Genomic DNA, 12,395 nt, shown 5'->3' on the forward strand with positions numbered 1-12,395 from the left:
ACAAATCAAATTAAAATGCCATTCCCAGAAATAAGGATGCCTTTCAGTTCCTCTGTTGCAAACTGGGCAAGGAAGGCCTCCTGTGTATCAATGCAAGCTCCAGGGACACCAGTAGCCAAAGAGGAGAGACGGGTGATCAGGTCAAACAACCTCCTTGACTTGTTGTCTGTTGCCAGATCTTTTGAGTCACCTTAGCCAGACTGAGGAGCAGTGCCTTCAGCTGTCTAGACTCTAAACTCTGGAATGTCTCCGCTAGGCCTCCTTCTGCACTGTAGAGATTCTTTCATTCTAAGCCCCTATCTCTTTGTCCTTCTGTAAGGCTGTCCCTTCAAACTACTACTTTAACCAGGTTTTTATCCTACCCTCCTGATATCACCATTTTAAGATTAGAGTTGATCTTTGGCTGATTGATGTGGAGTTGCCAGTGTTGGACTAGGGTAAGCACAGTAAGTAGTCTCACAACACCAGGTTAAAATCCAACAGGTTTATTTGGTAGCACGTGCTTTTGGAGCGCTGTCCCTGATGAAGTTTTGCTTTGAAGATTTGTTTCAATAGTAAATTGCCAGAGCACCATTTCCACTGACCTTCTTGGGAATCGATCCAGGGTTCTAAGCTCAATGATAACAGGGAGGCAATGGCCTAGTGGCATTATCGCTAGATTGCGTTAATCCAGAAACTCAGCTAATGTTCTGGGGACCCGGGTTCAAATCCTACGATTGCAGATGGTGGAATTCGAATTCAATTAAAAATATCTGGAATTGAGAATCTACTGATGACCATGAACCCATTGTCAATTGTCAGGAAAAATCCATCTCGTTCACTAATGTCCTGTAGGGAAGGAAATCTGCCGTCCTTACCTGGTCTGGCCTACGTGGGCCAGCCACGGCCCATATCCCAGGAAATTGCATTTTTACAGCGCATTGAATAAGCCATGGCATGTCACAGGAGTGTAATCAGATATTTTTTTAAAAAACAGGCCAAAGGATATTAGAACAAATGACTAATATCTTGGTCTAAGAGGGAGGCTTTAAGAGGTGGAAAGGATAATGGAGGAAATTACATAAGTTAAGGTCTAGCTACTTGAAGACTCGACCGTCAGTGGTTGGCCAAAGCATAAGAGGCCAGAATTGGAGGGTTGCAAAATTCATGGTGCCTGGGGAGAAAGAAACTGTGAAATAATTTGACCACAAGGATGAGAATCTTTAGTTTTGATGTTTTGGTGGACTGGGAGCCATTATATGTTATTTGAACACAGAAGTACACAGGTGAATATTGCAGTTACAACACTAACCAGTTTAATAGAATCATAGAATCCTCCAGTGCAGAAGGAGGCCATTCAGCCCATTGAGTCTGCACTGACCACAGTCCCACCCAGGCTCTATTCCTGTAACCCCACACATTTACCTTGCTAATCCCCTTAACACTTGGGTCAATTTAGCATGGCCAATCAACCTAACCTGCACATCTTTAAACTGTGGGAGGAAACCAGAACACAAGGAAAATGTGCAAACTCCACACAGACAGTGACCCAAACTGGGAATCGAACGTGGGTCCCTGGCGCTGTGAGGCAGCAGTGCTAACCACTGTGCCGCCTCTTTGAATTAACCTTTGAATGACCATATTTCACATTTTACAACTTGGAAGGAAAGTACAGATACTTTTTAGTTGGTGGCTTTTAAAATATGATTTAATGATACTCTTGACATTAAATACCACATCCATAGATGGTGTGAGCTACACCTTGGTAAATTTTCCCATATATTTTCTTTAATAATATGCTTACACACCTAAAGATACAGACGATCTTAAAATATTAGGGTAGAGAATAGGGTACAGAAAAGATTTACCAGGAAGTTGCCTGGCATGAGGGCATTAGCTATGAGGAGAGGTTGGAGAAACTTGATTTATTCTCACTGGAATGACGGAGGTTGAGGGGTGACCTGACAGAAGTCTACAAGATTATGAGAAGCATGGACAGAGTGGATAGTCAGAAGCTTTCTCCCCAGGATGGAAGAGTCAATTACTCAGGGGCACAGGTTTAAAATGTGAGGAGCAAGGTTTAAAGGAGATGTACGAGGCAAGTTTTTTTTTATACAGAGGGTGGTGGGTGCCAGGTGCCAGGAACTCTCTGCCAAGGGAGGTACTGGAAGCAGATATGATAGTGACTTTTAAGGGGCGTCTTGACAAATACATGAAAGCACACAGAAGGATGGGCGGCTTTAGTTCAGTCAGGCAGCATGATCGGTGCAGGCTTGGAGGGCCGAAGGGCCTGTTCCTGTGCTGTAATTTTCTTTGTTCTTTCTGACATGCTGCCTAAAACTAAAAAGCATATTTTAGTCTCCATAGTTGCCTGACTAAACAACAATTGAACTCAAATTGTGTTCAGCCTGTGTTTACTTAACTTAAAGGAATATGGCCCCACCTCAGCACATTAAATGCAGTGTGCACTGTATAACACTCTAGTACGTTACGAAACAGTATATAATGTTAACAAGCCATGTTGACCTTAAAAATAAGGTGGTTTTCTCAGAGTGAAAAACGGCAGTGAGTGGGCCTAACTGGAGATTCTGCATTTGGGAGACCTAGGGATAGTTCGATATGGGGTTGATATTGACCAAGTTATTTATTAACAACTGTTTGTCTTCTTGTATAATTATTCCTAGAATTCCGCCTGGCTCTTATTCAGCATGCGGTGTCTCCCCTGAAAGCCAGTAACCTCTGCAAAGTTCGAACACTGGTGAAGGAAGCAGCACTGAAGGGGGCAAAGGTTGTGGCGCTCCCTGTAAGTAAAACAGATCAGTAACAAAGAAACGCACTGGTTTCTCTTTCTGGTTGTATAATTTAACCCTTCACAGCTGAAGTTGTTGTCAGACCTTTAGCTCAAAGGCAGTGATCAGCCTTGATTTTACTGATTGGTGGAGCAGGCTCCAGGGATCCATTCTTGCTATTTAGACTATAGAATTCTACAGTGCAGAAAGAGGCCCTTCGGCCCATCGAGTCTGCACCGAACACAAGCCCGTCCAGGCCCTACCCCCCATATCCCTACATATTATACCCACTACTCCCTCTATCCTACGCATCCCTGGACACTAAGCATGGCCAATCAACCTAACCCGCACATCTTTGGATTGTGGGAGGAAACCAGAGCACCCGGAGGAAACCCATGCAGACACAAGGAGAATGTGCAAACTCCACACAGACAGTGACCTGGGAATCGAACCCAGGACGCTGGAGCTGTGAAGCAGCAGTGCTAACCACTGTACTACCGTGCCGTCCTTATGTTCAGAAACAAAAGGGCGTGCTAGCGAGACAGCGTGGTGTCATAGATCGGTGCAGAGCACATTTGGAACATTGATTGGGGATAGTTTTTGCAGTGCAATGAACGTTTTGACTAGCCTGCGTGACAGTGTGGTAGAGGTTGTTCATAATGCAATTGAGATAAGATATCAGATCAGAATTAGGCCATTCAGAATCATAGAAACCCTACAGTGCAGAAAGAGGCCATTTGGCCCTTTGAGTCTGCACTGACCAGAGTCCCACCCAGGCCCTACCCCCATATCTCCGCATATTTAGGCACTAATCCCTCTAACCTATGCATCTGAGGGCACTAAGGGCCAATTTTAGCATGGCCAATCAACCTAACCCGCACATCTTCAGCCATTGAGTTTGCTCCACCATGGCTGGTATGTTTCTCGACCATATTCTCCCACCTTTTCCCCATAACCTTTGATCCCCTTACCAATCCCAATACCAACTGTATGTAATTTTGACCAATTAGGACCTTAGATGGGCCTGCAGACCTTCTTGGGCGAAATAGTTTTGTCTCATCTTTGACGTTTAACAAAGAACAATACAGCACAGAAACAGGCCCTTCGGCCCATGATATTGTGCCGAACATGACACCAAATTAAACTAATCCTTTCTGCCTGCCTTTGGTCCCTACCAGTCTATCCCTTGTCTATTCATGTGCTTATCTAACAGGCCTTTAAATGCTCCTATCATATCTGCCTCCACCACCAGCCTTGGCAACACGTTCCATGTCCTACCATTCTTCCTTGCACGAGAGGGAAGGATATCTGCTGCCCTTACCTAGTCTGGCTTACATGTGACTCCAGAGTCACAGTGATGTGGTTGACTCTCAACTCTCCTCAGGCACCTAGGGATGGGCAATAAACGCTGGCCCAGCCAGTGATGCCCGTGTCTCACGAATGAATAAAACAAAAATGAGGCAGATGGAGAAAAGGAGGGGGGGATAAAATCTTTATTCTAGAAATCACCTCTGCTGGTGAATAAAAGGGAGGATATTCATCCAAAAATTCAAATGGCATTTGTAAATTGATCTTCCCTCTTGTGGATAAATATCATAACTCTGGCTCTTCTGTTGTGACACAGCCTTGTAACGCGGTCATTTTTATCTGAAGTACATTGAGGTGACCTTGAACTAAATTCAGAACTTGGTTCTTTCAAATATTAAACATCGTGGATTCCCGAATGTCCGCCTTGAAATATTTCATGTATTTTAAATCACAGGAATGTTTCAATTCTCCCTATGGAACAAAGTATTTCCCAGAGTATGCGGAAAAAATTCCGGGGGAGTCGACCCAAGTGCTTTCTGATGTAGCAAAGGAGTACGCCGTGCATCTTATCGGAGGTAAATACGGGCTCACTGTTGGAAAGTTTAATGCGGGGCTGCATGAAAAATCACTTGAATTGCTGCATCCCATTGTATGAAGTAACCTCTTGTTCAATCATTGCTGACTAGAACTTGGAAGCTACTATTTACACACTAAAGTGAAGGGAATCAATGGGCAGTCAATATTCCATCCCCCCTATCCCCAATCAGGTGCATTAGGTTAAAATTATCTTATGATATTTATTAATGGTACAAAGAGAGAAATAGTCACGATAAAAGTTATATTCAGCTGGTAAATTCTAAACACGCAAATGAGCACTATTGTTAGGATCATGTGTACTATAAAGCTGCTTTTGCTCCAGTTGTGTTTGTGACACATTCATAAAAATATTATGCATTTTTGACTATACTCCACATAGCTCAAATATTACAGAAATACATGTTACATTTTCCTATGGGTCATCATGTTGAGTTGCTCGAGTTGGTGGTAACCTCACCACTCAAGTCAAGGCCCACTCTTTGATTTGAGCACATAATGCAGTTGGCGCTCTTTTTTTCCACTGCAGTTCTGAGTGAGGCTGTGTTTGGTGGTGTCATCTCTCGGGTAAGACACTGGGCAGAATTTAATAGTCGGGGAGGTGGGCCCATTCAGTGGCTGGAAATCATTGGCCCAATCCTGCCTGAGCCATTTCTGGAAGTTCTGACGATAAGGCCAGTCAGGTAATCTGTGGCCTGTTGTCAGGGCTCACTTCTTCCTGCAGGGGGAGCTTTCCATCTCCAAGAGCTGCTGGCCAGAGGTAGGCAACCCTTCTGTACCAACAGCCTACTGCTGGTGCTACAGTAGGCCCCAGGAGGAGGAATGTCACTGGGGCCTCAGAACCTATTTTGCGACAGACTCACCGGAGAAAGCGCTGGCGAGGAGTGGAAGTGGATTAGTGTAAACGGCAAGGAATTATTCCACAAGGATAGCACTTGCTGCTGGCAGATCCTTCCAGTCGGCGTAGGACTCCTCCTTCTCCTCATCCAAATCCTCTCTTTCCCTCCCCCAAGACCATCCTCAACCTTTTCCACCCCAAACTTAAAGCTCTCAACTCAAGCCTTCCCATCCCGTTATACGACCTTGCCTGCATCCTACCCACTCCTGATGGACTGTAATGCTCCACTCGTTAGACCGAGTCTGGCATCTCAGGTGGACATGCTGAAAAGGAGCAGAAAGTCTTCCCAGTACCCAGCATTACATTCATTCTTTCCCTTGCTGGCTGCAGGACATTCTCTGACATAATAACAGTCACCGCACTGGACGCAATATGCTTTGCAATGTCTTGAGGATGTCGGTATCTTACATACTTATTTTCTTTCTTGTTCACGTTTTTAACCAGTGATGACGTTTTTAGTTGTTTTATAATTAAAGCAGCGGAAGATATCGGGAAACTTATCATTTTAATATGTACTTATAGAATTGTTTGATAGATTTGAAGCACTGTGGTCTTTGGCAGTGGCCAAATCTAAGCGGTTGCTTGTGTTCTTGCAGGCTCAATTCCAGAAGAAGATGGTGGGAAGTTCTACAACACATGTACAGTGTTCGCACCAAATGGATCGATGTTGCACAAGTTCAGAAAGGTCCAAAATCTTTACTATTGGGCAATGACTGGGTGGTGCAGTGCGTTAAAGAACTTCTTCACTTAGTTAGTGGTAACCTCACCACTCAAGTCAAGGCCCACTCTTTGATTTGAGCACATAATGCAGTTGGCGCTCTTTTTCCACTGCAGTTCTGAGTGAGGCTGTGTTTGGTGGTATCATCTCTTGGATAAGACACTGGGCAGAATTTAATAATCGGGGAGGTGGGCCCATTCAGTGGCTGGAAATCATTGGCTCAATCCTGCCTGAGGCCAGGGCTTGCTATAGAGGGAGTACCGCGAAGGTTTACCAAGCTGATTTCTGGGATGGCAGGTGTGCCATATGAGGAGAGACGAAGTTGGTTAGGATTATGTTCACTTGTGTTTAAAAGAGTTAGAGGGGATCTCATAGAAACTTATAAAATTCTTACAGTATTAGACAGGGTAGATTCAGAAAGAATGTTCCCGATGGTGGGGGAATCCAAGAATTAAGGGTCATAGCTTAAGGATAAGGGGTAAACCTTTTAGGACTGAGGTGAGGAGAAATTCCTTCACCCAGAAGGTGGTGAATGTGTGGAGTTCATTACCACAGAATGTAGTTGAGGCCAAAACGTGTGATTTCAAAAAGAAATTAGATATAGTTCTTGGGGCTAAAGGGATCAAGGGAAATGAGGGAAGGTGAGGTCAGGATACTGACCTCATGATCAAGATGAAGGACGGAGCAGGCTTGAAGGGCCAAATGGCCTACTCCTGCTTCTAGTTTCTATGAAGTTCTCCTGTCTCAAGTCCCAAAATGAAACATTGCTGAAGACTTTCCAGCTAGTTTGGATGAGTTGCCACGTTGAAGCACAAAAACTGCTCCTAATTCTACAGAGTTGGCAGAGTGTAAGAAATAGGACATTCGTTGTTGAATAACATAATTTTTCTCTCTTTAAATAATTCCTAATTTGTGCTTCATTTAGTCTTGAAACTTGCTCCCAGTGAACTCTCAGGGTATATGAGTGGATCACACAGTTATGACTCCTTCCTTCAATATCCCTTGTGCTTACAGGAAGATGCCACTGAACTAAGCTGTGCGTGTCCACTCAGTAAGGCTGACATTACGAGTCTGCCATTGTGTACCTGCACTCATCTTCACTTTGGTTCTGTCACTGTCATCACATCACTTTGAGAGATCCATATTTTATGAAGCAAGGGTGATTTCCTAAAATGATCAGGCCACATTGTTGCAAATGATGTGAGATCTCTTTTATTCTGCATCTGCCTCGTTGGTACAGATGAGTGATTCAAAGTATCTTCCATTTTAACTCTCCTCGCTTCTAATAAGGACAGTTTGCATGTTCTCCCTGTGTCTGCCTGTGTTTCTTCTGGGTGCTCCGGTCCCTCCCATAGTCCAAACATGTTAGGTTAGGTGGATTGGCCATGTCAAACTGCTCCTTAGTGCTTATGGGCTGGCACAATGGCACTGCTGCCTCACAGAGCCAGGGACCCGGGTTCAATTCCTGCTTTGGGTCACTGTGTGGAGTTTCCACATTCTCTCCGTGTCTGCGTAGGTTTCCTCCAGGTCCTCTGGTCCCTCCCACAGCTCAAAGATGTTAGGTTAGGTGGAATGACCATGCTAAATTGCCCCTTAGTGTCTAAAGGTGTGTAGGATAGGGGGATTAGTGGGGTAAATTGGGCCTGGGTAAGATACTCTGTTGAAGAGTCAGTGCAGATTCACTGGCCTCCTTCTGTGCTGTTGGGGTTCTGTGATTCTATGACAACAGCTAAAAAGTTGTTAGAATGCAGCAAAAATGTTCAAGTTGGCATAGTTGATATTTTATGGTTTATAAATACGTGCAGGCATGAAAGATACTCTTTGGGCAGTTTCTCATTTTACAGACAGATACACAAGGCATTCATAGACTTTTCCCTCCCTAACAGCATGGTGGGTGTGCCTACACCACAGGGACTGCAGTGGTTCAAGAGTGGAGCTCACCACCGACCTTCTCGGGTGCAACTAGGGATGGGCAATGAACGTGGGCCTAGCCAGCGACACCCACGTCCCATAAAATGAATGTTAAAAAATGAATTCTGCTTAAACTCAAATTGGTATTTTTCGTAAATAAATAGGTTGAGTTACAGCGCACATCTGCAGGAACTCCCTAAACCAGATCCAAGTGGTGGCAGTTCCTTGTGTTCGCTGGCCTGTCCCATTGCTTGAATCTAGAATATAGGCAGCTACAGTCTGCGTTTGTACCTCTTTCAAAGCAGCAAAGAGCTAGTATAACTTGTGACCTGACTCTGCACCGATAAGAATAACCTCTTCGGCAAACAGTACTAACTGTCCTTGTTCAGACCGAGACGGAAAAGTTCACTCACCTCAGTGCCAATGTTTTCTTTCCCAGTAACCCTGGTCTAACGAGGTTAGAAATTAAAACACAGCTTAAATAGCAAACGGTCATTGTGATGGTCGTTCTCAATTTACTACATCTATCAAGTTCAGTTCCAGAATTTATGATGAGATTTGAGTTCAGTGTTTTGGGACGAAAAACATTCCTATTGACATCGTATTCACTCATTTTTATCATTTTAAATTCTTATTTTTATTTTCTCGCCTCTAAAATCTTGCTTCCCTTTTTTTTCCAACCCCCACCCCACCCAGGACAACTGCATATTCCTCAGGTTGTCCTTTGACACTCTGCACCCTTGTTCTGCCATTTACACCTTCCAATCTCTTAATGGACGCTCTTAGCATCATTCTCAGCCTTTATCATTACCACTTGGGTGGCACAGTGCTCAGCACTCCTACCTCACAGCACCAGGGACCCGGGTTCACTGTCTGCACAGAGTTGGCACGTTCTCCTCATGTCTGCGTGGGTTTCCTCTGGGTGCTCTGGGTTCCTCCCACAGTCCAAAGATGTGCAGGTTAGGTAGATTGGCCTTGCTAAATTGCCCCTTAGTGCCAGGGGGATTATCTAGGGTAAGTGATGGGGCTGTGGGGATAGAGCCTGGGTGGGATAGTGACCGAATGGCCTCCTTCTGCACTGTAGAATTCTATGATTTACATTCCCTCTGTCTTTTTGTCTATGCCATTCCTGTCAGTTACAGACCCAAACCCCCTCTCTTCACCCCCCCACCACCCTCATTGTATAAATCTTGTCCAATTTTCCTTGTCTCGGCTTTGACAAAGGATAATCCTGACTCGAAACACTGGCTCTGTTCTCTCTCCACCGATGCTGTTCGACCTGCTGAGATTTTCCAGCATTTTGTTTTCCTTCCTATTCCCTCATTTGCGCTAATATGAGGCAGATGTTTGTTGGCTGGTCCAGCATCATACCCACTCTACTGCCTGCTTAAAGTGAGAGTTGTGTTCTGTTATTTATTTGACACATTTGAACGCAGTTGGACAGAGTGGATAGTACATTCAGTATACAAATGCATAGTGGTTATTGTATTGCCATTACTTGTTTAAAGAATATCCAAGTTCACCATATTCTGCACCCTAGAAATCAGGTTGCGATTACTCGTAACTCAGGGTCCAATTTTCCATGCCATTTTTGATTGGGAGTTGTGAAGCAAGTTCAGAATCATCTGTCTTCTACTCATGCCTACGTTAGTGTCTCAGTTTCAAAAAAGCTGCATTGCAAATGGTCATTACGTTTATGGGTGGCATGGTGGCACAGTGGTTAGCACTGCTCCCTCATGGCGCTAGGGATTTGCATTCGATTCTGGTCTCAGGTATCTGTATGGAGTTTGCACATTCTCCTTGTGTTTGCGTGGGCTTCCTCTGGGTGCTCTGCTTTCCTCCCACACTCCAAAGATGTGCGGGTTAGCTTGATTGGTCATGCTAAAGTGCACCTTAGTGTCAATATGTGCACTAGTTACAGGAATAGGGCCTGGGTTGGATTGTTTTCGCTGCAGGCTCAATGGGCCAAATGACCTCCATCTGCACAATAGCGACTCTATGATACTATTTTCTTCCCATAAGCTTTAGTTCGAACCTGGCATTTGTGGCAGTGCTGTGAACTTGATACTTTAACTATGTTATGTAACAAGGCTAGAATTGCTTTGTATTGGTACATCCAGACCTCTGTAAATAAACCTTGAAAAACAGTTTAATGCAACAACTGCAAGCATGCATTTGCCTGGATGGTGACCATGGACTGTGTAAATAATTGTGTTTTGTTGTTGCGCCAAACTGTCTGGATCTTTTATTACTTTTGTTTTAACAATGTTATAGCTAATAAGTAATATTCACTAATTTGCTCCTATTTTGGTGATTAGTTTTCTTCCCTCCCATTTTCTTCTGATGTAAAAAGTCAGGTTTGGTTTTAAGTATCAGCAATAAAAACTGATTGATCATTAGTTAACAATCAGGAATACTTGGCATCCGTTTCCAAATCCAAATTGCAGAATTAAGAGAGACTTACGTTGTGTCATTCAGTGTTGGCACAGCATCATAAACATCCACGTTCGTTGTCAAAATCTATTTGATGCTTCTTCCTGCTGAAGCTGTTTTTGAGACAGAGGCATATATAAACAACGTGTGCAACAAGTCAAAAAACATTTAGTGAGTTCTGGTTTTGGGGGAATTTGCTTGGAGATTTTAGAAACATGGAAGATAAGGGCAGGAGGCCATTTGGACCTTCAAATCTGCTCTGCCAATTATTACGATCATCCAACTAAATAGCCTAATCTTGCTTTTTCTCCCATAACCCCTCATCCCATTCACTCCAAAGTGCTATAGCCAGCCGTCTCTTGAATATATTCAATGTTCTGGCATCAACTACTTCCTGTGGTAATGAATTCCACAGGCTCACTGCTCTTTGGATGAAGAATTGTCTCCTCACCTCTGTCCTAAATGGTTTACCCTGAATCCTCAGACCGTGACCCCTGATTCTGGACTCTCCCACCATCGGGAACGTCCTTCCTGAATCTACCCTGTCTAGTCACATTAGAATTTTATCAATCTCTATGACATCCCCCTTATTTGTCCGAACTCCAGCGAAAATAATCCTAACCTATTCACTGTCTCCTCATACTTCAGTCCCGCCATCCCCGGAATCAGCCTGGTAAACCTTCGCTGCACTCCCTCACAAGCAAGAACATCCTCCCTCAGAAAAGGAAACCAAAACTGCAAACAATACTCTAGGTGTGACCTCGCCAAGACCCTGTATAAATGCAACAACACGTCCCTGCTCCTGTACTTGAAGCCTCTCGCAGTGAAGGCCAACATGCCATTTGCCTTTTTTTACTGCCTGCTGCACCTGCATGCTTACCTTCAGTGACTGGTGTACAGGGACACCCTTTATCTTGCATTGTTTTAAAACTTACCTTTGAACAATAATAAAATAACTCAGGATGTTTCCATTGAAGTGGAACAGGACCAAGCTCAGTGTATATAGAACCATGTTAGAAGTCTGCCAGGTAATTTGGCAGCTTAGATCAAAGAAGGGGCGGCACGGAGGTACAGGGGTTAGCACTGCTTCCTCACAGCTCCAGGGACTCGGCTTGGGTCACTGTCTGTGTGGAGTTTGCACAAATCTCTCCGTGTCTGCGTGGGTTTCCTCCAGTGCTCCGCTTTCCTCTCAGATTCCAAAGATGTGCAGATTTGGTGCATTGGCCACGTTAAATTCTTCCTCAGTGTACCCAAACAGGCGCCAGAGTGTGGCGGCTAGGGGATTTTCACAGTAACTTCATTGCAGTGTGAACATAAGCCTACTTGTCTCTAATAAATGAACTTTACTTTAGAAGCTGCACTTTGTTTTAAGTCATAGACATGGAAGTTTTGAAACCAATAATAAACAAACAGTTCAATTAAGACAGGATATCATTGTTTGAACTGATAGTGGGAGTGGGGAGCACCTGAAGTCAAAGCTTGGCAGTGTGGAGGTATGGTGGCACAGTGGTTAGCTCTGCTGCCTCACAGCCCCATGGACCCGGGTTCCATTCCAGCCTTGGGTCACAGTCTATGTGAAGTTTGCACCTTCTCTCCATGGGTTTCCTCCCAAAGTCCAAAGCTGTGCAGGTTAGGTGGATTGTCCATCTGAAATTGACCCTGAGTGTCCCAGAATGTGTAGGTGAGGGGTTTAGCAGGATGAATGTGTTGGGTTACTGAAATAGGGCTTGGGTAAGATGCTCTGTCTGAGAGGCGGTGCAGACTC

General features: G+C 44.3%; 1 protein-coding gene across 2 annotated transcripts in view; it reads left to right on the forward strand.

The window, feature by feature from the left end:
* nit2 (nitrilase family, member 2) overlaps positions 1–12,395 on the forward strand; it is a 30,066-nt gene that overhangs the window by 11,178 nt on the left and 6,493 nt on the right. For both annotated transcript variants that reach the window (XM_080203570.1, XM_080203569.1), the window contains 3 exons: positions 2,664–2,782; positions 4,531–4,651; positions 6,165–6,253. In XM_080203570.1, coding sequence (XP_080059696.1) covers positions 2,664–2,782; positions 4,531–4,651; positions 6,165–6,253 — 329 coding nt within the window. The remainder of the gene's footprint in view (positions 1–2,663; positions 2,783–4,530; positions 4,652–6,164; positions 6,254–12,395) is intronic.

The sequence above is a fragment of the Carcharhinus amblyrhynchos genome, chromosome 15 (assembly GCF_965287045.1).
Source record: "Carcharhinus amblyrhynchos chromosome 15, sCarAmb.v2.hapA, whole genome shotgun sequence".
Classification (NCBI taxonomy): Eukaryota; Metazoa; Chordata; class Chondrichthyes; order Carcharhiniformes; family Carcharhinidae; genus Carcharhinus; species Carcharhinus amblyrhynchos.